At 41.2% G+C, this 24,669-nt stretch overlaps 3 protein-coding genes across 4 annotated transcripts in view; all 3 read left to right on the top strand.

The window, feature by feature from the left end:
* The first annotated feature begins 127 nt into the window (after window positions 1–127).
* LOC110990971 (E3 ubiquitin-protein ligase TRIM56-like) overlaps window positions 128–24,669 on the top strand; it is a 100,023-nt gene continuing 75,481 nt past the window's right edge. The window contains exons 1-2 of one of the 2 annotated variants that reach the window (XR_015426833.1): window positions 128–300; window positions 1,511–2,148. The gene's annotated coding sequence lies outside the window, so the exon portion shown is untranslated. Of the gene's footprint in view, window positions 301–1,510; window positions 2,149–24,669 lie in introns of those variants that run through there. The other variant, XM_087142539.1, reaches the window with a different exon arrangement.
* Window positions 2,286–4,761, top strand: LOC147797870 (uncharacterized). Its single transcript, XM_087142538.1, has 2 exons — window positions 2,286–2,810; window positions 4,112–4,761. Exons 1-2 carry the CDS (start codon window positions 2,405–2,407, stop codon window positions 4,459–4,461), a joined length of 756 nt encoding a protein of 251 aa, XP_086998664.1. The 5' UTR covers window positions 2,286–2,404; the 3' UTR covers window positions 4,462–4,761.
* LOC147797869 (uncharacterized) lies at window positions 9,112–15,546 on the top strand. The gene is made up of 4 exons (XM_087142537.1): window positions 9,112–9,672; window positions 11,010–11,245; window positions 12,539–12,649; window positions 13,254–15,546. Exons 2-4 carry the CDS (start codon window positions 11,053–11,055, stop codon window positions 14,684–14,686), a joined length of 1,737 nt encoding a protein of 578 aa, XP_086998663.1. The 5' UTR covers window positions 9,112–9,672; window positions 11,010–11,052; the 3' UTR covers window positions 14,687–15,546.

Here is a 24,669-nt window from a genome sequence, read left to right as displayed (position 1 = left end):
ACGGCTGCAGCCATTTCATATTAGCCTGTTTGATACTGCTAGCCATAGCCAATCATTTCATAGCCAACCTCTCATCGAACTGAAGTTGAAGGTCACCAACCTGTGACATTATTGTTTACGTCGTGAGTGGTGCTCATGAGTCAATTCACAGACGTGTGTAGCCACGCACATACATGTAGGCCTACGCCATGTTCCAGGAAGTGGATTGCTAAAATAATTCTCTTTGCAACGACCGAGAAATCTTGGCAACATTTTTAAGGCTGAAAAACATAGACGCTTTATGAGCGTTCATTAAACGCGGTGTGTAGAATTACAGCATTTAAGACACTCCATATATGACAAATCAAAGTGCAGTGGTCGATGCTTGGCAAAGGAGAAGAGGGACAGTGGACTGGTGGACATGTTGTATTGTGGTGATGTTATGCATTTTCCATCACGAAATGTAAAGGGCAGGATATGACTATAGCATAGTTATGATAGTAGGGGAAGAGGAGGGCGTGTCAGCAATCACCCCAAGAAGGAGGGAGGAGTAGCTCTGTTTTAAGCAAAGTCGTTTGTATCTTATTGACGCGATGGCCGATGGGTTGAGAGAGACACCTCAACTCACCACAGCCTCATTCGATTTTCAGCTGTGTGGAAGAAGTTTTGTCAGGGCCAATACACCAATCAATTCAGTGCTTCATCAATTAATGATTACCGTATGGACATGCTCGACTAAACTTGAGTTTAAAGTTTATATAATTATGAGCGTTACACTGTAGAGGTTGGGGGAAGTGGGTGTCTGATGAGCATTGCACATCTTCTGGTAAATGGAGATGAGCCGTCAAATTATCCTAGCGCCGTTAGGCGTTGCACAACACAACTGTGTATTATTAATAGGTCATTTATGTATGAAAACGTTAAACGTTTTTTTAAAAAAAATACATGTGAAGATTAATGTCTGTATAAGGCAATGCACAAAAATGGTCAATCATTTTGATTAGCAGGTTATACCCAGCAAAAATTGAGACCAAGGGGTACCCCCCAACATGTCCAATCCCTATACACATTCCAGACTATTGTTACTTAACACCCCCCCCCAAGATGTCTGAAAGGAATTCCTCAGATTCCAGCGAGACAATGACCAACCGCAAAGCAGGGGGGGTTTCTCTCCGTCTTATACCTTGCTGCATATGACGGGTGTTGCCCTCACAGCTTCTTTTATTTGCCAAGGACGCAGGCTACCTCTCCCCCCACTTCAAGGCCATCATGAATTTAAATTTAACCAGAGCTTTAGTCAGCTCCTACGGGAAAAATCTGCCGGGGCTCTGTTTAATTGACCTGCAGGGATTTACCCTGACAGTAATTGATGTAAAACAAGGAAAGTTATGCAAAGTATGTTTGAGCGTATTTTTCCCATGTTTTTCATACACATCAGGAGAGATATAATCTGCACGTTCTCATTTATCGATGGTGAATAATGTTGATTTTCATTTAATTCAGGATCTTTTAATGGTTTTCTTTGAACCAGAAAATGGCTACAGGATCGGCAGTGAGTTCAGCTCTAGAGACGATCAGCAGACATCATCTCGAATGCCCCATTTGTAGCGAGAGATTCCAACGACCCAAGATACTGGACTGTCTGCATAGTTTCTGTGAGCAATGTCTGCTGACATACTGCAGCACGAAGCACCAGGGCTGTACAGAAATTCCTTGCCCCGTGTGTCGACAAGAGACACAACTTCCGGAGGCGGGGGTTAGAGGCCTGAAAACCAACTTTTATCTGATCGGTCTGGTTGAGGAGATTGAACTACAGGAAAAGTTGGTGTGTTCGGGTGAGACGAAGCTGCTCTGTGAGACATGTGATGATGGCAATGAGGCAACGCATCGCTGTCTGGACTGTGAACAGAATATCTGCTCACGTTGTCGAAGTACAGAGCTACGGATCGCTACCACGTCAAGCCACTCAATACCTCCATTAGAGGAAATCCGTCAAGGGAAGATTAAAGTGAAAAAGCTACCGGAACAATACTGTCCAAAATGTCCGACCCACGAGGGGGAAGTTACACGATTCTTCTGCGCAACGTGTGAAATGTTAATTTGTCGAGATTGTACCGTCATCAAACATCGCATACCAGAACATACCTATCTTGAAATAAAAGAGGCCGTGTCGACATACACACAGATAGTAGCTGATTTGTATTCTCCCCTTGAAAAACTTTTGAACCAACTCCAGAAATCTAAGGAGACAATTTCAAGAATGAAATACGACATCGATATAAAAGTGAAAACAGTCATGACAGAAGTGCAGGGCAGGGCAGCTGAGATAATAGCAGAGGTCACAGCTCAAGAAAATCGCATCATTGATAACCTCAAAAACATCCAAAGCGATCGTCTGCAAAAACTGGCAGAATATAAGAAAACAATGAGTTTGGCATCGGAGAGAATACAGCATTCATTGGAGACAGCAAGAGAGGTGACAAGGACGGCAGCGGATAGTGAATTCCTCTCACTCTACGCAACAATCAACAAAGACTTGAAATTGTTGGCAGGTCAAACTATTCCCAGAGTTGACAAGAGGCTTGGATTTCTGAAGTACAAGCCGAGTGAGGGCGTAGGTGACATCAGTCTGGGCAAGGTGGTGACGGAAGGAAAGTGGGAGCAGCGATGTGTGTTTGGTCGCAAGGGAAGCGGTCCAGGAGAGTTTAATGGGGCTTGGGGTATTGCTGCTCGTCAGCCTGATGAGGTTGCAGTGGCTGACTACTACAACAAACGAGTTGTGATCTGCAGCATCGATGGTAATCAGAAAGGCACAATCCCGATGGAAGGATGTAAGTTTGGATAGAAACTGCTCACAACGATACACTGGTGTTTTGTTTATTGTAAATAAATTCATGATTTATTTTGGAATTACGATTTCAAACAGTGGTGTATCCTGCCTGATGTGTGTGTTGGGGGGCAAATTCAAAAGCAAAATGCTTATTCAACATGATGGTAGGGAGACAAAATGTCGAAAGCCTTAGGCCTACTCACAGTCCCAACTCCCTTGCTTTAATTTCGTGGTGTTGTTTTCTAAGGGTTTGTTCATGTTTGATAAATAACTGTCAATACACTGATTACTTTCTTCCTACTCACCTATGACGTAATCTAAAACAAACAGGCTAAACAACCCGTCGGTTGGAGGCAAGTTGCCGCCGCTGGATACACCACTGGTGTCAAGCCACATAACAGATCTAAAGACTTTTTGCACAGTCACATGGTACCCAGACGGAGGAGGCTCTATGAGAAAAAAAATGATCGGCATGTTTATTTTTCCAGATATTGCAGCATATTTTATTTAAAGAATTTTTTTCTCCCCAAAAAGACTACACGGCGGCTTAATTGTACAATACCTGGATTCTTAAAAACAAACCCAGTGAACCTCAACTCCGGATCCAACATTTTTGTAAACATTCAGGCAAATATGTCACATAACAACAAAACAGATATGCGCTTCCAATTCACTGCAATAAATGCTGGACACGCTGCATCTGCACAATGGTTCGTGATCAACATTTCCTCCCATAAAGGCTCAAAGCACATTTCTGTTTTTGTGAAGTATCTATTTGCCAGCGTTCCTTCATCCATTTTAATACTATGCAGCACAGGTAGTGGGCGGTAACGAGGAGAACGCCCTCTTGCTTCTAATTTTGACGGAAAATTAACTTTCTTTTCCTGAAGTTCGTTGCCACACGACCGAGTGTTCTTGTGTATTAATATTACGAATATTTTAACGCAAGCCTGGCAACAACGAAGATTGAGAAGGGGCTCCGGCTGGGCTTATTGTCGTTAGGGAAGGAAAAATTCCAAATTCCACGGACTCGCTAGACAGGGAGGGGGAGGCTTCAATATACATTCTACATGAATCCTTGTTCACTTGCTATGCATGGACGTAGCTACACGTTTAGCCGTTTTTTGTCACTTCTTCCAAGAACTTCATATTAATTGCTTCATAATAAATAATTCCAGGTTCCCGGGAATTTATTTTGTCGATGAAAGGACAAGTGTTGATCCTATGTCTCTGGCTTTATAACTCTTCATGAATGTGGTTGGTTGGTTAATGCTTTTCTTTTTGTTTTTCAACTCCAAACAGGGCCATGTGGCATTGCAGCTACACGCACCGGCAATCGCTTAGCGGTTGTTGAGGAGAAAACATCCCACGTGAAAGTCTTTGACAAGGACAATACGCTGGCTTTCCAGTTCCCCTCAGTGCCACCGAGTGAGGTCGGTAAGACCGCAGTGGACCTCTGGAGTGTGGCAGTCAAGACTGATGGGACCATTGTGGTAGGTGACATCCGAAGAATGGTGCTGACCGAACACAGCCCCACTGATGGGGAACTCAGGAGCACCATCCCAGTCAAGATTGAACCTCGTTATGTGGCTGTTGACAGCAATGATCGAGTCGTAATCAACGACTTTCAAACAGTTAGTCGGTGTTGTTGATGGGAATGGTGATACACTGTTCACCATCAAACCTACCATCAATGGTGAGGTAGTTAGACGCTGTACTGGTGTATGCGCAGATAGCACAGGCATCTATGTTGCAATGCATAATGGCAGTTACACTGGTCATATCCACCACTATGACCCTCAAGGTGGCTTTCTCCACTGCATCGCAGAGGGGCTGCACCGGCCCGTGGGAATCACATTCCTCGCAGATGGGCAACTGGCAGTTGGAGACTACTACTCAGTGAAGATTTATGACTTTGTTTAATGCAACATGAACAAATCGATTTCCTTCCGCTTTCTCAGGAGGAAACAGGAGTAGCATTCGTCGGAAATGTTGCGGTGTGAACAACATTGCATTCAATTTCATCTGTCACGGTTACGTGGGGGGTGTTGCCACCTTGACGTAGTGGGTCCGCTCAACTTTTCAATTGAGGACAGGAAACTGCTAAGTGACCACAGATTAATCAAAGAATAATATATGTATTCAGTACAACATGACGTTCCGTGATTGCATTTCAGATTAGATTTAATTATTCAATCCAACAATTATGAGACAGCATAGGCTACACTATAATATAAACATGGAGGAAGATCTAAAATCAGAAGTGTATTTGGTTATGAAGGTGAGACTCCTCAAGAGGTGAGAATATAAAGTTAGGTTTCTAGGTGATTGTAAATTAAAATCTATTAAATTCCCAATGGCACTTCACGCTAACTTTCAATAACTTCCCAAGGGCATTGTGCGGACCCGCCTCTCTCCTCTGAGTAAATCTATTGCACAAAATACACACAACAGCCGTCAGGTCGCCGACGTGCAACAGTCGTCGGTCGCACGACACATGTACAAAACTTTCTCTACAATGTGCGAAACTGAAAGGAAGCCAAATGTCCTATTTTGGATCTCATCAGCCAACGACGAAAAGCTAGCTTAGTCACAAGGTTGATGAAAACAAGGCTGCAATGTCAACACGACCCAAACACAAAATTAAAGTGAACAAAATTTGAAAGCTTGATGAAGAACGACAACTCACGTTATGTGCCAACACAACTCGATCAAAGAGAGGGAGAATCGCACGTACGCCACGGCAAAGTACGTTGCGCAAGAATAATGCGTCAAAGTTTTGTAGAAATATAACCATTGAGCTAATCCAGCCTCATACATGTATAAATCAAGCAATATGACTAGTTACAAACAACTGACCATTTCATATCCCATCGAGCTCTTTAAATACTGGTTACAAGCATGAAGGGATGGGAACTATTATGACTACTCGGATGGCTACCAAACTCATAACACATTCCAAGATTAGACTTGATTCAAGTCGGTCCGTCACAGATCACTTCTTATTTTATAGAAAATTAGATACACAAAGGTTTGCGTAGGCTTACTGCATAGCAGAAATGGAAAGCAAACTACATCAAAATTTCACTGAGATGGGATTCAAAAGTATGGGAGCTACATAAAGTGCTTATCATTTAAACAAATTTCCTTTGTTAGTTTTGCATTGTTAACTATATTTTCTCTCGACATATGAATTATTTTCATAGTCCATTTAACAGTAGTAAATGTATCCCAATATTGGTGAGTTATGCCGACCGTGAGCGCTCACAGGAGATATGGGAAGTTGTTAGCTTGTCTCATCAAAAGAATCAGACTCATTTGAATGCAAACATCTTGCAGGGGATTATCAAATTGAGGAGATATAAAAACTGAAAAATAATATGTGACGTCAAATTGTTCTCATTGTGATTTACATAAAATTTTAATGTTCTCAAAAGCTTACTTTGTGTGAGTAGTGGGATAGCGAAGGTCTCATCATTTAAATGGTGAAGTACATTTGTAAATGTCGATGTGGAACTCACGTTTGGAGGAATATTCCCCTCTTAACTAAACTGTCCCTTTGTGTTGAACCGCCCTATTCTTATTTGTGGTTGAATGTATATTACGAATTAATGCCTCGTGAAAACAGGCCCAATGTCACCATTTGGAGGAGAGTTATATTGATTCATTTCCCTTTGCAACTCCTTTTGAAACAAAATTCATTTTGTTTTCTTTTGAACTCAAATGAAGGTTTTGTTGAAGATTTAAATGATGTTTTTCTCGGTGGCAGAGGCAAAAGCAAGATGAAAAGTAGGTTATAAAAAGCTTTATTGACTAATTCCTTAATGTTCTTGGGTTTTATTTACATAGTTTTAATTACTGACAGCAACAATATTCCACTTACAGAATATAAACGTTTTCAAAGACTATACCTGACTATTATTTAAAGGCAACATGACCTTTTCATTTTTTTAAGTGAATATTCATCATGACGTATGTAATTTACATTGTAACGGTTATTTGCATACCCATGGTAAAGTTGTTACTTTTCGGCTGACCTCCTTGAATCTTTCCTACACAAGGAAGGGTTGAACACGCATCTAAACCTCTACCAAATAAATAAGTCCCAAGACTCGTTTTGACAGTGGACAGATTTACTGGATTATCCGTATGGCTGTATAATTGCCCCTTGTACTATGTAGTGATATGAAGTAAGCCGTACGTTATCAGTAATCAAGAAGTCTTGGTGACGTATCAAGAACCAGACCCGTAATACGACAGCTCTCCAGGAAGTTTGTGAGAGAGTTGTTAAAGGGTGCCATAATTGAGGTTGTTTAATTACTCGTGGTTGTTTGTCTGCGCGTGACATATGATCTGGTTGTCAATAACGAAATCGTATAGTCTAAAGGAAAACCCTCTTGGGTATTTCATGATTTTTGTGATAAATGATGAAATGTAAGGACATTGCTGTTGCTGTATGAATAAAATTTACGTAGTCTGTGTTTGATAGAAGAGCTTTGCACATCGACTGCTTTCATTTAATACTTTTTTCCTTTAAGAAGTGGAATTTCTTCCTTTTAGGCTGTGGTTTCTGAGGACGCCTACATGTATGTATGACAGTACCCCAGGTAGTTAGTTGGGTCAATACATCAAAGTTGAGTTTTACAAGCAACATCTTGTGTGTCTCTCTACGTCTACATACCACGTCCGGTGCTTGTTGCATTCACGTTGAGAATGGCTTCCCCGTCCCGTCCCATTTAAACCATGTTGATCCTATAATTCTAGATATCCATTTTCTTCCCTAGCACATTAGTACTTGGCAACTAAATTGAAATCCGTAGAGAGAGTATCTCGAACGCAAAGCCTGTGTAAATATTAATACGCCTTTAGTTTTGTTTTTGGTCGCCGACCTGTTACGGGAATACAAACAAACTGACCTCAGGAAAGAGCTTGGCCTTTTGCGCAGAATGCTGGTTTTCCAGAGCATTCAAGCGCACAGATCCGGAGCGTTAGGTCGGAGGGAACTTTGCTGGACTGTAGGGAGTGAAATTCATTTCAACCAAAAGGTGCGGTGTGGCCGATTACACTGCATTAATACCATACTTTATTAGGGGTCCGGCTGTCCGAAGTGTCACTTCCACAAAAAAAAAAAAAATTTCGACACAATATAGTTGGAATGGAGTTGGAAGGGAGACGAGTTGAAAGGAACTGAAGTTGAAGCTTATGACAAGCTGATATTGAAATGACTGTGAATTGGGGCTTCAGGCGGCTTTGGAAACGTATTGTAAAAACAACGTATATAGGGAGGAGAGTAGTTTAAAATGTGAAAGCTAATCAGTTTGAAAATATCTGCAAGAAAAATAAAGCTCGCTGGACTACCATCATGAATTAAAACAATAAGCCAGTTTGTAATTAAGAACTGCGTATACGCGAATGGACTTTTGCATAGGTCATTTGTACGTAAAACGAACTTTTACAGAAAGAAAATTGGTAAAATTGTTACGTACAAGTGCTGCTTATTTTCCCCAGGAGAGCCTTATTAATCTTCAGAAAGCAATAATATGTCCGAAAGTCAATTTAGCAGTGAAAATATAGAAACATTTTCTTAGAAAACACAGAATATTTCAGACCACCCCCATAGGGTTTGTGAACAGGGTGTAAAGTGACATTCGTATATGGAACTCACTCCAGGAAATCTGTAAAGAAAGCAGTATCTTAAACTGAAAATGGCAGAAAATGGTAGGTATGGTGGCCCGGAGGGACATCGGAAATCGTCAAAATTGACGCAATATTTACAACCAAATTCCCGAATCGATCTCCGGTCGCCAATATTGCAGTAAATATTCACGATCAAAATTTACGACCTGCTCTCTAGTAGCGAATATTTCCGTCAACGTTTGTGACCGAAATTCACGACTCTCTAGCGCTCTTCGGTTGCAAATATTGACGTCAATATTCCAGACTTTTTTGACTCGTTGTATCCCCTGTCGCAAATATTGCCGTGATTTTTTTTTCAGCAAGCAAGGTAGATTGGGCCTGCCCGTCTGTTCGTAGCCATGACCGCAGATGGCGATAATAGCATGAACACTTGAGATCAGGCCAAAAAGTAGGTCATTACGCGTGCGCGTGGACATACTTCGTTTCCGCCTATCCTGCTGGAAAACAATCCAGGAAACATTTGGGACCGGAGATCGAACGAGTGGTGAATTTGTTCATGAATATTGGCGTCAATATTGACGATTGACGATGTTCCTCTTGGGCCACCATAGGTAGGCGCATCGGAAATGTTTACAGATTGCTTAAAAATGGTTGGCTGCTTTTTTACTATGAACATGTTACAAAAGAAGTACGGTGAAATACCAATGGACCCTCATTGTTAGTACACTATCTTTCTTTTGTTAGACGTACAGTAGTGTTTTACACTGAACGTCGAAGTTCACGTGGAGGCAACAATTCCAGTGTTGATGTTATGACGCGCTGACTTATGACTGAGCAAAGTCCATACCCTACCTCCTATGTGTTATGGGTGCAGCTTGAAATAACACGTGAGCCACGAAGTAACACAGCAAGCCGCTGAGTAGCGACTACGGCCAATTAGCATTGACGCGTGTGTTGCTGCTTGCCATAGCCAAGTAATGGGTTCGCAACATTGCGTGTAACTGAAATTGGAGGTCACCAACCTGTGACATTATTGTTCAAAATACTGCGCCGTTACGTAGACACCTTGTATAAGCGGCCCAGCTGTGAACGCCATGTTCCAGGAAGTGGGTCGCTAAAATAATTCTCAATGCAACGAGTGAAATCTTGGCAGAGATATTCCTCGCTACAAAACCATCAACAACTCTCTCTTAGTTTGAGAAACTTAGAATCAACGTTGAACAGTGGTGAGTACACATTTCATTTACGAGTCAACGTTTAATAATTATAATAATGAATTATTTAAAAACGCTTTCCATGTCAAAGATATCTCAAAGCGCTGTACATTAAAATGCAAAAATCAAATTAACTTTAAATATTAAAACAAAGTAACAGGAGTTATAAAACAAAATTACAAATTAAGCAGTAAAAACTAAACATTTAAATTGAAATATTAGCTGATGCTTGGCACAAGAGAACAGGAGTAAAGGTGGACATGTTTTATGAATAGGTTAGTCATTTGTCATCCATTCTCCAGCGATAAAGTCGGGAAAAGAAAAGAGCGTGTCAGCAATTGCATCACGAACGAGGGAGGCTAGCCCTGGTTCCCGGTTCGCTGGTTCTTATGGATGCGGTGGACAGGGTGTTTTGGGCGTGAAGGACGAAAAGTGGCCACCTGCTTTTCTGCTACCAGAAAAGTAGGAAAGGAAGTTTTATCACGGTTTTTATAACATGCAGTTTTCGACTTTTCTGCTATACCTCAAAAGCAGAACAAACGTTGTTTGGTTGTGCATTTTTGCAATTTTTCTGCTCGATCGCCGGCTGCCGAAAAGTGGCCAATCTGCTTTTCTCCTTTCGAGCAGGCAGAAAGGAGGGTCAGACGTTTTGACAACAACCCTAAATTGTACATTTTTTCATACAAGAGAAGCAGTGGCCATTTGCTTTTGTGCCATCCAAGGGCCATGAACGGGGTCGTGAACCCTTGTTATGACCATTTCCTTTCCATGAGATTGAAGACGTATACCAATAATTACGGTTTATCTATCTTTTGTAATGCAAGATTCCAATGTTTCCCAAGCAAGCCTGTGTGTCTATTGGATGATAGCTGTAAAACTGCATTTCCTTTCAGCTGCTATTTGCTCTGCCTCACAGGGACACTGATACTGCCGTGTGGGATTGGTCCCCAGGAAGCATGGTTAGGTATTGGTTTCTACGTCTTCACTCTCCCAAAACGGAAACGGTCGTAACCTACCGATTCATGATCCCATTCACTGCCCACTGAGAACAGAAAAACAGATGGCCACTTTTCGGCCACCTATTTCAAAATCTGCCTTTCCGGTATCACAAAAGCAGAAAAGTTGAATTCAACTTTGATTTCAAAGACAAACGAGTTTGACGTCAGGAAATAGTTGCAGGAACGTATTCTCCTGATTTAAAATGCGTTCCATATGGGTAAATTCGCACCACTTATAATGAATTTGGCGCAGTTATATGGCGTTCATATTTACTTTCATATATTCATTTATGAGCTGGCCAAATGTCACGCGTCAGAGTTGTCATTTTACCAGTATTCTGTTTTACACAGTTTGGAGGATAGTCATTTCAGTGACTTATTACTTTCGCCCACAATGGCTGACGCCAATGCCTCGATGTCGTCGCTGACAGACTCTGATAGGTGCGCCACCGCTCTTAGGCTGGTCCTCCATCTGATCGAAGCGCCAGGTGTGACCTTCGACAAGAGAATCGGCGTTCTGAACAAGATCAAGGAGACCTGGGAGAGGAATGAAGACGTTGTCGTGATAGCAGTGAACGAGTTAGCTGGTAAGATCAAATACATGTATTTGTAGAACCATGTAACACCACTCCCTGGGAACTGGAAGGTCGGAAACTGTGTACCGGTGTGCCAAGAAGGTCTACAATATTGAAAACATTCTGCTACATTTAATTACTCATCCCAGGACTGCTTGCTCTGTACTACAAAAACAGAACAAGAAAGCATTACCAAGACTTATTTTCTGTTCATTCTGAGAAGTGACCGCACCAGACTAAAATGTGGTCCTTCTCTTCAAAATTTGTTTCCCCCCCCCGGCCCAGGTGGGCAGGTGTCTTTCGATAATCAACAGTTGTTCTGATTGGACAGACCACAGCTAGGAGATATGGTCTTAGATCTCTGGCAGCATTATGGCTTGGAAAATGATGCATGAGGACGGGGAAATTTGGGAGAATTGTATTGGCCACGATAACAACGTTCTCTTTGAATCGTGTTTCCAGTAGATGCCAAATTGGGGCAAAGAGCCCATATTTAACAATTAGGAGAGAAAGGGATTTTTTTAAATTTCACTTCCATCCCAAAGTTTGCAACTCCCCAAAGTTCACCCCTAATTAGTACGGTTTTCAAAGGTTATAAAAAAATCCAGCCCCCTAAGGTTTCCCTCAAAACGTGTGTTCTGAATCTGCTTTTGCTTTTGCTAAGGGTATGGTCAAACTTCAAGCGAATGTGAAAGGGAATCGAATTTGAAGTCATGAAAGATTTCCAGCAAAAGTTTTCTTCAGCTCGAATGTGTTATACTTGAGCAAAAACGCGGAGCGAATATATGAGGGGTCTGACGTCACAGATCCATCCTTATAGTCGGTTTTGCGACAAACTTAATATGAACCATCCTTTATTAGCGATAACTTAGTACGGTGTAGTAACAACACATAGATTGTTTTTTTTAGCCCACAACATAGTAGGATCATTAGTTCCTGTCAGATTTTTTGTCATTCAACTTAAGTAAAGGACCCTGAAGTGCCCAGAATGCGTTCCCCTTTTTCCTCAATTTCCTTTTTCAAAAGACCAAAGGCTTGCTTGCAAAATGCAGCCCCCATGAGCAGAATACCAGAAACGCAGTTCTGGTACAAAGTTGAATCTTTCCTTTGTCTAGAATCTTTTAGTTTAAAATACCAGCTCACAGATGTGAAAGAATTGTTGCGCTTTTACCAAACGGATATTGAAAATGCAAGCTGTTAACCTGGTGTTCTGAAACACAAATTTCAATTCGGGTCACAGAACGTTTTTCTTGCAGCATATTTTCCCTTTTCTCCCCACCCTTTTTCTATTGTTCTGTCCAAAAGAGCAAGTGGTTGGGGCAACTCGAATGGGAAGTAGTAAGGCCAACTTGACAAATCCACCCATGCCCGTTTTGGACTGCTACCAATTATTTGGTCGGAGCGGGGGTGAAATAGGTAAGTACTGGCTTGAGGCCACTTAGAATTTTTGGAGGGGAAATTTCAAAAATCATACGGACTGTCTTGAAAGTCTGCTTCTGTAATGAGCTGCAAAATATTCATATAAATGCTGTCGAGCTACCATGAAACTACTCTCCCAACCTGTAACAACTAAGGTGCCTTATAATTATTTGTGGCTATTGACGTTTAGGAAATAATGGACATCTCGTAGACCTACTCATTGTTATTAAGAAACGGGTCTTTTCAGTCCAAACGCCGTCAACGCTCGAAACGAGGGAGTAGCACACACATGTATAACCGCGTCGGATTGAACTTTGCTTTTGCATGAAACCACAAGGTGGGGGTTAGTAGGGTTGAGCAGGCAACTCCATAACCAACCTTTTGCTTTCCCAGCAGGGAACAATCTCACCAAGGAGGGTAATTGAGGAAATATGTACCCCCGTAGGTTAAAACATAAGACGTATACTCATCTTTGCCCGCATGGACACCTTTTAGGCAATACTTCATCGAGGAGAATAGCATACAGCGTACAACATGGCCAACTATGTTCACGATTTGCTTATTTGCAATTCAAACGGCTGTTTTTGTCCTTTCTCCTTAGAACAATCGAGAAACGAGCCAAAGAGGAACGAGTCTGCTGACAAAAGAGAGAATATTCAAGCTGAGGGAATGAAAGGGAGACTAATTCAAGTTGAAACCCCGATGGCAGGTACTAGCAGTGGTGCTACCAGGTTGATTAATGGTAACTCTGCACCAGAAACCAGTGAGCAACCAGGCGAGTTTGGGGCTGATGGGCAAATCCATCATCAGTACTCTCAGCAACAGGCGAGCCAAGGTCAGGAGGTTCTACCGATCACATACCGGGGAGAAATAATAACGCCTTCCGATTCCCACTCGACGGCTGGCGGGCGCCACCTCTACCCTCGCAGCTTCAGCGGGGCCACATCTAGTAGAGAGGCAGCGCATGCTGCCCACAAGGAAGACCTGTCAAGCTCTGTCGAAGGCAGTGACAGTCACGCTTGTGGCACTCAAACCGAGGAGGAGCACAGGAATTATCTGGGTACTCACACCAGTAGAAGTCCACCGAACCGCTCCAAATCGAGGAAACATCTTCGCACGACCAAGTTGATTTCTAAAAAGTACAAGCAACTCAAGAAGTGTGATGTGTGTTCCAAAACTCTTCTAACTCGTCAAGGGTTCAAACGTCATCGTCAGTCGCACAAATGTAAGACTTGCTCAAAAACTGTCAGGGACATGGCCCGTCATTTGCGAGTTCACACTGGTGAGAAACCACACCACTGTCAGATATGTAGAAAGCGCTTCAAAGAGCTTTCAAGCCTCAAGAGGCACTGGGTTAACGTCCACCGTCGTAAACTGTATAAATGCAGGCGCTGCTCGAAAACGTTCTTCGGTCAATGTGCGCGAAAACGTCATGAGAAGGAATACCATTGTGGTGACAATGAACAAACTGGCCGGCCATATCCTGCCGCAAAAGGAAAGGCCAGAGCAGCGCCCTCGGGTAGGAGAGAAAGTGATGGACCTAGTTGTAGCCAGTCTATCCAGAACACTGATCGACCTCAACGAAATCCTCATAACGTCCAAAAGTCGAAAAGGGTACCCAATCATCCAAAGGGACAACCGAGGGCTGCACGCCTTCAAGGACAAACGGCTCCTAGCAGAGAGACCATGAAGGAGCACGTGCGAGGTCATAGTGCAAAACAGCATCCCACCAAATCGTCCTCTCCAGCCACCACCGGCAAAGACGTCATCGAATCATCGAGTGAGGAGGAGTCCAACCTCACTGATGAAGCTGATGGAGATTGGATCCCAATTGCAAACCCGACCAACCGTCGCTCTGGGTCTAAATCAAACCTTCAATGCAAATTCTGTGGGCGACATCTCTCGTCCAACACTCGGCTTCTTGAGCACGAGAACTGTCACGAGGAGAAGAAGAAGCCTTTTCCGTGCCTGGAATGCAACGAAGTGTATTTCTCAGGACCAACCTTGTCATTACATTTGCGAAAAAAGCATTAAAAACATTACAAAGGTAGCCAAGAGGGTAAAATTTCTTGAACAAAAAACACTGTTGAATACCTGCACTGTGACAGAAATAGCTCAAGATTAATGCTACTTGGTAAGACGTGAGCGAATTCACAGGGTTTATCGAAGCAGTTAAATGCTTGAGCCTTGTTCATGAAGTCCAAGAAACGACTATTCATCGACCTCTGTCGATTTAACCTAAAGGTATGTCTTTATTGTATAGTTCACTTGTTAGAAACTGTTTGAGACGATGCTTGCGCGACTCGACGGAACCACATAAAAGACACGTCAAAGTGGACTTTTTGTATTTTATGTATTTTGATCACATGGACTGAATTTGTCTTATTCAATATTTATCGCCATATGGCAGTCATTTGTAATGACTTTTATATCATCGGTAACCTAAAAACAGATCGTCTCGACCTGAGAATTCAATTGTATGATCATAAAACATCCTTAAATATTAATATGTTGACTTACATCGCGAGAAAGTGTTGGGTTCCCATGCAGCCCTGTACATAGTCCACGAAGATTTTAACCTTACGCTGTTTGCATACATGGAATGCTTCCAATGTTAAAATCACTTTAACTTTTATGCATCTGTTAATGGTTCCTGATTTTTTTCAAAGTTCGATTTTGTTTAGCGTGTAATCTTGAATGTGTATATTATTTTCCTTGTAGTAAATCTGAAAGCAAGTTTGCATGTTGCTTCTTAGGCTGGATGTGTGGGTGAGTATAAGTAAGTAAATTCCTCACAAAAAACACACACACACACAAATGCATAATGTTGCCACATATGTGACTGAATAAAGCAGGCAAGTGCACTATGTACTTGTGACTTGTTTTCAAAGTGACTTTTTTTTCCACCTGAGTACAGAGAAATATTTGTATGTATTGATGTTTCTCGACAACCAAATAACTGTTGCATGTATACCCGTATTTGTGTGGGCTTAGGAGTCCGTTTAATGTACGTATGTTTACTGTTACGAATATTATACAATTTATTTCTTCAACATGTGTGTGTTAAATACCTTGGTTCATATCGATATATAAGTTTGTTTTCTTGTAACTGACCAATAAGAGCTATTGACCAGGCAAGGTTACATTTAAACATCTTTTAATATCTTCGTACGTACTTGCGTTCCTGATGACAATGGATTAATAACTTGACTTAGTGCCTTTTGACAATTTATTGCTAATTCAACTATTCCAAGCAAATGTAGACTTCAAATTACATTAAGCAATTCTACAGTGATAATTTGCAGCTTGTTGAAGCTTTTATCATTTTGAGGGGGCACAATGCCCTGAGGCATAGTAGAAAATATTAAGAATAAATTTTCTTGATGTATATACCAAACGGTATATTTATACAAATGTAACTTTACATGTACGGGAAGGGCAAAACCCCCGCAAAAATACCTTCACGGTGACCATACAGTACTCAGTATGAAAACAATAAAGACCGACATCTGTCAGCGATATAATTGTGTGAGTGCGTAGACTCAACTAACCAGAGTTACAAACCTCCATAACAGGGTAGATGATCCATATTAATGAGTCGTTAATTTTAGTCAGGTGCTGTCAACATAAATAAAATGCTGTCACAGAAATACCTATACGTTGGCGTTCACAGGAGATGTTGGAATTGCTCTGTCTCAGTGAGAGATTCAGACTCGGTTTCATGCACACACATTGCAGTGGATTATCACATTGAAGACAGTTGAAAAGCAATGAGAAAGAACCTACGAAATAAAATTGCTCCTAAAATTAAAATTAACTCGACAAATAGAGCATCCAATGAATAGAGTTTCAACTGCGCAATCATTGGTTTCATGCGCACTTATTTCAAAGTTAGAGTGAAGGGAAAGAAGGGAACCAGTGCAACTGCATAACAATGAAATCTGCAAACATTGGATTTGATTGTTTCAAGATCATTCGCTGTGGGATATATAACGTCTTAACTTTATGCTGATGTGCAATGAAATGCTGTGACGAATGTACTCCAAATTTCTGGTAAGCTTAATTGCATTTCAGACAAGAAGGCTCCATGATTGGAATTGGCTAAAATTTGAATGATCTAGCGATTGGCCGCTAAATTTGATTTTTTTGGAAATATTTCCTTAATTAAAACGCCATTATATTAAAATCGTGAGTCGATTCCTGACTGAATTGCGCAGCAAGACGTCGGAGACTACGAACATGACGGGAACCAGTCTAGGCTGAACCACGCCCTAACACCTGAGATCAGTGCCTTACACTCTGGGGGCGCTGTTCGTATTGCAGATGTAAAGTTCACATGTGTTAAGATAAGAATTTCCGGATCATTTTCTTCTTTGTAAAATATTATTATTCAAAGCTGTTGGTTAAAATAAATTTGACAATTTCAAAATACATAAATAGACTACCAGGCCTAATGTGGCCTTTATTAAAATTTACTCGACAAATAGATTATCCAGTATATAGAGTTTCAACTGCGCAATGATTGGTTTCCGGCGCACTGATTTCAAAGTTAGAGTGTAGGGAGGAAGGGAATGAAGGGAACCAGTGTAACTGCATAACAATGAAATTCTCACGTGAGGTGACGAGCATTCATAATTTCGCGGGCAGCGTGGAAGGAGCTTCAGTTTAACTGCGCCATCTTAACAGCCAAAGTAAGTATGCCATTCTTGAGTCGAAATTAACTGTTTTTTTACCTTCATAAGTAAAACTTAAGAAGTGGCATAGTTACTGTGTGATAAACTGAACTTAGAATACCGGCGAGCTCAGCACAAAATTGAATTTCGACTGTGACTCATTTACGTCGTTGTGGTAAACTTGGTTTCTAGTTCCATGATTCACGGAAATCACTTATTTTCCCTTGCAGCAGCTTATTAGGCATTTATAGAAAATGATAACATGTCTAGAAAGTCAAATTTAGCAGTGAAAATTGAATCATTGACTTAGAAAGTATTAAGAGTTTTCGCAGTGCTCTTGTGACTTTTTGGCAAGGTGTCATCAAGTGATGGCTGGTTACGGAATTCTTGAAATTCCAGGTTTTCTTCCAAAGCCGTCCAAAAAATGGCTCTTTAACCCTTTTGGTAATAGGAAGACTTCCCGAGGAAGCAAAGATTATTTGGCTTTGCATGTATACGGCCTTACGTTCTGATTTGAAATTGGATGCATTCCTCTAACATGTCTGATGTTGTCTTGATTGCTTCAGACAGACAAAGAAAGATACCCCTGTAAAGGCTAGCTAAAGTTAAATATACGAACACCACGTGACACCCTGCGACAGAAACCCTTGGTCTGAAAAATTCTACGTGTTTTCTTTATTAAGGACTCAACTTTTTCTGGACATGCTTTGGTTTATGAAGGTTAATAGGGCACTTTAGGGAGTAATGGTGTCCGTACTTGGAACTCTTCCCCTATAAATTTGAACAGTGGTTTCCACAAAGCTTACTGTTCCTGGAAGTAACCTCTCCTCACAAAACTATCTAACACTCTGCATACTGTGGCCATGTACACGATGTATCGCACATTGCTCATGCACAGCGTCTCAAACATTCGGCTCAACCGCGAATAATGTGTAAAAATTACATTTTTTATGCATTTTGAATCTAAATACATGCATTCTTGTCTTTTAAGTACAGCAATTTACTACTAATGTGTCTTTGTAGGGCGATGTTGAAATAAATGTGTCTGCAAATCGAATACTTACTGGGAGTGTGGCAAGGCGCGTGCTGCCATACTCCCTGTAATTACTCCCTGCAATGACCTATTAGCCATCAGAAAGCAAACACAACAAACAGAAAAGTTCAATTTCGAAGGGAAAAAAACAAGTCCTTTACTTCGAAAACACAGGAATTTTCTGAACAGTTCCATAGGGTTTGTGCACAGGGTGTCAAGTGGCGTCCGTATGTAGAACCCCCTGCCAATCAGAAAACCACTCGGACTACACAGTGGGTAGCTAAATTAGAGACCTGGCAAGTACACCATCACGGACGCGAATACATACAACCAGATATAGATTCCTAACTGTGAAATTACTATAGTCAGGTTCGTTGTCTGTTTGTCATCAGTTGTCGTACAAGTGCAAAAGCAGTCACTATTGGTTCAAGGTCATATATACTTAACAAATTGCGTGCGCTTTCCCTTTTAAACAGAGGGTTGTGGAGCCATTTTGTGGAGGATTTTTAAAGAAAGACTGAAAGTTTATCCTTTGGCAAATAAATACTTGCAGGGTCCTAAAAGTAAGGATTGAACCAAAGTAGATGTGGCATCTCCAATTCTCAATTTATGAAGCTGTTGACTTTTTAAGATAAAATTGGGATGGAGTGTAAAAATCTATCCCAGAGTCCCTTAAATTAGAGCTACTGAGGATTGGGGGAATGATTTAAATCTTTATTTTGTCAATTTACAGATGATTCATGTGCACCTTGATTTCAATCGGTGAGGGAGACTGGAAGCAACACTCCCACAAAGAGTCCACATAGAGCCCGCCAAGAGCCCACACAGAGCCCACAAAGAGTCCACATAGAGCTCGTATGAGGAATGTTGCGGTGAAGATGCCTGCATAATCAAACTCAATGCAACAAGATTCTGCCATTTGAACTGGAAGTGAGACAATGGACCCTACGATCAGACAAGATCGTTGAAATTGCCATAATCCAGCGTTAGCCTGCCACATTGAACGAATTGAACCTGATATTGGCTTATTTCTAAAATAAAAGCCAGTTCTGATCTTTCTGATACACTGACTTGCAATGCATCAGTTGAGGGTCATGTCAGTAAATCGTGTTTTGAGATCATTTCCTCATAGCCATGAAAACAATCCCATCAGTCACCCTCCATAAGCCATATTAACCTCAACCAACCCTCAACCACCAAAACGTGTAGTAAATAACAACCCCATTAACCATAGCCATTTACTAAATGAACCTCAACCAACCGTCAACCTTGAACAGTAAATAACCCCGATAACCATAGCCATTGACCATGTTAACTTAGCCAACTACTTACCATTAACAAAAATTAACAATTCCATCTACGGCTTAAACCCCAACTAACCCCCAACCATTAACAAACAAATAACCACAAGCCATTACCCCCTATTAAATCATTTGCCAGTAAACCATTTCTTAATTAAAATGAGGAAAATGATCGATCAAAATGCTGTAAAAGACATTAAAAATACACGCAGTTTATGTACTTCACTACGCAAAATGTGCTCGTTTGTAAAAAATCAACGGCACGTTTGTTAAATTTGTCGTAAATCAAATTTCAAACACGCTTTTTGAAATCTTGTAAATGCCGAAACCGGGTATTTTTTTTGGGGGGGGGTTAAGGTTTCTTTCAAGCCCGACCTTGAATCAGTTCCAGGAGGTTTCTTGGATAAAATAAATACATAGTCTTCAACGAACGTGGGAATTCAACATTATCTGCCGCAGAGGTCTCTGAGCCTTGACTTTGACTTTGAGAGATGAAAAGGGAGGAATTTATGGACATGACACAAGCCAGTGATTGAATAGAGATAGCTGTCTTGAAGAAAACAGAACAATGTCAGTGAGGAAAAGATGAAGAGGATTCTGAATGATGTACTGGAAAGAATGGCTTATGTCTGGAATCAGTCCCACTGCAGCTATTGTCGTTCAACTTGAAGGAATATCCATAGAGGTGAGAATTACTCATTACAGATATTCAGTCTTTTTATAGCACTTCACCCAGAGATTCTGCAGATTGAGTTTCTAAGAACTGTACCCGTAGCAACCAAACTACTATACCTGTATCGACTAAAGAACTGGCCGTATGACCGCTGGTGTTATGAACAAAATTCCAAACTCATGTACGTGGCACATTTTGTACACTCTGGTTCAGAGCTTCGTGTGAGCTAACTTGTCTCAAAAAGAGGTCGTTTGAATAAGTGCTGGTAAATTTTCCACTGATTTCTGATTTAAATAGACCTACTTTTAATATATAAAATAATCAGTCACCGCTTCAATCAATCCGAATCTGTGGTAAAAGTGTTGTGCAACAAGTGACTGCTGAATTTTCTTGTGGTGCAGGAAAGCGAGCCTCCTGATATCGGCTGATCCATTTAACATCGTTTTCTAAGATCAAGCTGTCGATATCATTTGATGACAAATGAAATAGAATACCATAAAATGCACTCTAAGCACTTAAATGTACCCATGTTCTCTTTAATCAATCATTGACATTACTTCCTTGATTCCTAAGCGGGTATTTAATTTATTTACTTCCTCATTAATGTCTGTTAATGTAAAGTGAATGCTTTTCGTTTTTACAGGGACCACATTCTACTTTGACGAGTAACCTGAATCAGTGGAGGCAAAGAAGCTGGAAATTTGGTACAAGGTAAGTTATCACCAAAAGACCCTGCTTGTCTAAACCAATTCGTCCATCGCGCCATTGAATATACATTTTACTTTTCAATGTCTCAATGCTTGATTGACTTTGCTTGATTTTGCAGGATTCATCCGATGTGGGACAAAGGGGATTGTTGGTCGAAACGGTACAAAAGGAGATGGGTCATCCCAAGTAGAGGCCGGGGAATTCAAGACTTGCATGTTCATAAGGTGAGGTAACCATTTCTTACAGGCGTGAACATGCACAAGAACCCCGGATCATAGCAACTAGGCCTGGTAAAGTAGCCCTTCATTTTTTGTCCAAGCAAAGTTGAAACCTCTTTTTCAATTTTGCTTTTTGAACCATTTGGGGAGTCTGAAAGCATTGAAAGCATTTTGCTAATATTTTCCCATGTTTGGTGACAAGTCCACAACTTTGCCAAGATGCCAATGGCGGAAACAAATATATGTTTTATTGAAATTGGTTTTGAAAACTTTCTGTAGAATTCAAATCGATTTCCTGTGTTTGCCAAGGTTCCTTTTTAGCAGTGAAATGGACCACTTTCAAGTCATGTTGGTATTTTCCCAGAATGGTTCAACTACATGTTGTGATTGTGCGGGGTGGTGGTCTCTCACAGGTCATCGGCTCAAATTGAGCATTTCCTGTAAATCTGACTTTGTAAGGACTATGGGATCATCGATCTATATCCCGATGTCCTCAAGACGGGTGATGGGATCTTCTATATCCCTACATCCCCAACGCAAGACCAGCGGGACTGTGGGATCTGCTATATCCCTATGTCCATCCGGGGGCGGATCTTGGGTGGCTATAAAAGGGAGGACAACTTTAACTCCGCTCCTTGGGAAGCTTGCATGTTAAAATCATATCAAGCTTCATATGTCATAAACTTCTCTTTGAGAGAAAAAAGAAACGGCATGATTGTCATAGCAACAGCATCAAATATCTAATTGGTGTATGAAAGGGAATTGAGAATGGGTGGTCCACAGACAAAAATTAATCGTAGAGTAATGTTAAGGATTTTGCCCCTGGATCCGTCCCTGCTGCAAGGCTCCAAGGTCATCTCTAGGTCATACGTAACTTCCTCAGGGATTTTTTGTTAGCAGTGAAATGCAACTTTTCACTAAAGGAGTTTTTTTCCCTTTTAGCTCAGTGAGATCTGTTATATCTCTCTGAGAAAGGCAGAGACTATGGGATCCCCTATATCCCTATGTCGTTAGGGCTTAGGTGGGTGCGGAGATCGATATGAAATTGGAACTCGCTCCAGTCGGAGTCCTGGGGGGTTCCAATGCGAGACGTGCGAAACCTAAGGGGTTAGGCGTGAGCTCCTTGCGCGCCGTCTAGCCCTACCAACGTTTTTGTTAGCCGCAAAAGATGCAGGTAGTTGTGTTCCTCGTGTTGAGGGCCGCGGACTTCTTCCATAGGGGCATGGCCCTGTTATCATTGATGGTTAGCAAGGGCGCTGGTACGTCCTCTCATCTCCCGGGGATGAGGGGGCGCGCGTGAGTAGGCAAGGGCACTCTCCTTCGGGAGGGCGGACCGGACAGTGGCAGATGGTGCCCCTGCGGCCACAGGGTAACACCAGTCTGTCCAGCGATGGGCCCGCTAATTGCCGAAAGCGTGCGGGGCTGGTATCCTGGGACCTTCACGTGGTGGCCCTGTTTTCACTAACCTTACCAGGATAATCATTATACTTAAGATCAAAGGTGAGCATGGGACTACTCAACAGTGTAATTAATCGAGACAGCTTTCTTTGTTCTTTTGCTTATCAAATTTTTTTTTTAAGTAAAACTTCATTCCAGAATTGGAATAGTAAACCCTGTGAAAGTGGCATTCGTTCCCTATCGCCACACCTCAACATCACTTAATTCTTGCTTCGTTCCATCAGACTGCTGACTGTAAAGTTTTCTACTTATTTAAAAGCTTTTTAAAAAACAGTCTCTACAGAGAAAACCTGCAGACATGATTAAAATTCTCGAAATGTAGTGTCTAATTTTTCAAATATCTTCTGTGAAACCATAATCGAAAGAAAGAAAATATTCTGAAATTGAAATGCCTTTTACTCGGAAAGTTCTTTTTCATTATGACAAACAATGAGGAACTATGAAGTGATACACGATGGATGCAGTGATCAAATCCTCTACCTTCGTGCTGGTATGTAATTTGGTCATTGTGAATCGCAACTAAGTCAAAGCAGCATCAGATGCATTGCGGGCGTCTTGCTCCCCCATCCCCTGGAAAAAACTGAAATCATTATGCCTCAGACTGCTCTCTTTGTTGCTTATTTATGCACAAATCTCCACCTGCATTTCCTTAAACTTAAAGTGAAGTGGTATTCTTTACTCTCGGCAATATTTACCAAATCATTTGATCATTTTGTGCCCCGAAATAGTCTTTGTAGGAGGGGAGCAATTTTACGTTTGTCTTGAAATTGAACTTTGATCAAAGTTTTTAATGACTTGCTAAAAAGAAATAAATAAAAAAAAAATCGTCCAATCAGACAGGTGAATTTCTTCTGAGGATGTGTGAGCTTTTCTTTTGTTTGTTTTTAAAATTAAACTGTCACTTTTTCTTACGAAGATGGCGGAAGACCTTTGGCTTTGAGACTAGCTTCCTTGTTGGGTAAAGGGCCAAGAGGCCAGATACATTCACTGACTGATGAGGCCCGTGACCACCATGGTATCACCGAGGCAAAGGCTTGCAGAGTGGATTCAGGGGTATGTACGTTTTATATTGCTCAAGTATTAAGGGGTTTTGGGCAGAGTGAAAACAATAAATTTCACAATCCTCAGGATTCCTTTTACCCTCAGTGGCCGCTTTTCGGATGGCTCGGGGGTCATTCTTGAAGGCACTTTACATTTTTTCTCGCAACATGTGATAACTGTTCACGAGTTAAATCCATTCATTTAGACACGATATCAGCAAAAAGGTAGCAGAAAATCAATTCTTTCTTGGACAAATTGAAATGTCATGACCCAAAAAGCTTCCCTTACTTAAGAAAAGGAATGAGCATGTTTAATATCTTGCAGGAGTATTGAGTCTCCTCTATAAATTGAAAAGTAACTTCTTGTAGTTCCATATTCTTGTAGTGAATTGTTCTTTTCAATTTTGATACATGTATCTGGTCAGTCCAGGTGCGCCAACCGAAGAAAAGGCGTGGATGCTTTGCAGTGGGTTGAGCATGTGCTGGATGATGAATATCACCGATGACGTCTCCATGGCAAACAAAATACATTATTAATTTCGGAAGTTTCAAAATGATGTAATCTAGAAGTAGTATTTGCGAGAATGTTTTGACTAATTTGTTTACGTAAATGTTACGTCAATTATTTGATTATATTCTCATGTGATGAGTATTAACATTCTCTTACCTTATCCTATCAGACAATGTGTTACAATTAGAGCATGATTACAGAATAAACCTTCTCTAAAAAGACAATAGGGCGGATAGGAACGTTTTTCTTGAATACCTTGAAAGTAACATCTAGTGGTGGTATTTCAAAATGGGGATCAACGCTTGAGGCAAATAACCGACAAACAAAATTAAGATTTTTTTGAGAGGAAAGCAGTTTGAAATTGAGAACCCAGAAGAAGTTTCAAAAGACCAGCATTCAGTA

Source organism: Acanthaster planci, linkage group LG10 (assembly GCF_054643075.1).
Source record: "Acanthaster planci isolate LZ-2023a linkage group LG10, COTS_SCS, whole genome shotgun sequence".
NCBI lineage: Eukaryota > Metazoa > Echinodermata > Asteroidea > Valvatida > Acanthasteridae > Acanthaster > Acanthaster planci.
Note: the sequence above shows the minus strand (reverse complement) of the source record. Positions and strands in the feature narration are given on the sequence as shown.

Bases quoted from the DNA above. Each gene is read 5' to 3' on its own strand.
- LOC147797870 (XM_087142538.1), top strand. From the start codon at position 2,405: ATGAGTTTGGCATCGGAGAGAATACAGCATTCATTGGAGACAGCAAGA. The intron at 2,811-4,111 runs GTAAGTTTGGAT...AACTCCAAACAG, and splicing joins CACAATCCCGATGGAAGGAT to GGCCATGTGGCATTGCAGCT.
- LOC147797869 (XM_087142537.1), top strand. From the start codon at position 11,053: ATGGCTGACGCCAATGCCTCGATGTCGTCGCTGACAGACTCTGATAGG. The intron at 11,246-12,538 runs GTAAGATCAAAT...TCTGTCCAAAAG, and splicing joins AGCAGTGAACGAGTTAGCTG to AGCAAGTGGTTGGGGCAACT. The intron at 12,650-13,253 runs GTAAGTACTGGC...CTTTCTCCTTAG, and splicing joins TCGGAGCGGGGGTGAAATAG to AACAATCGAGAAACGAGCCA.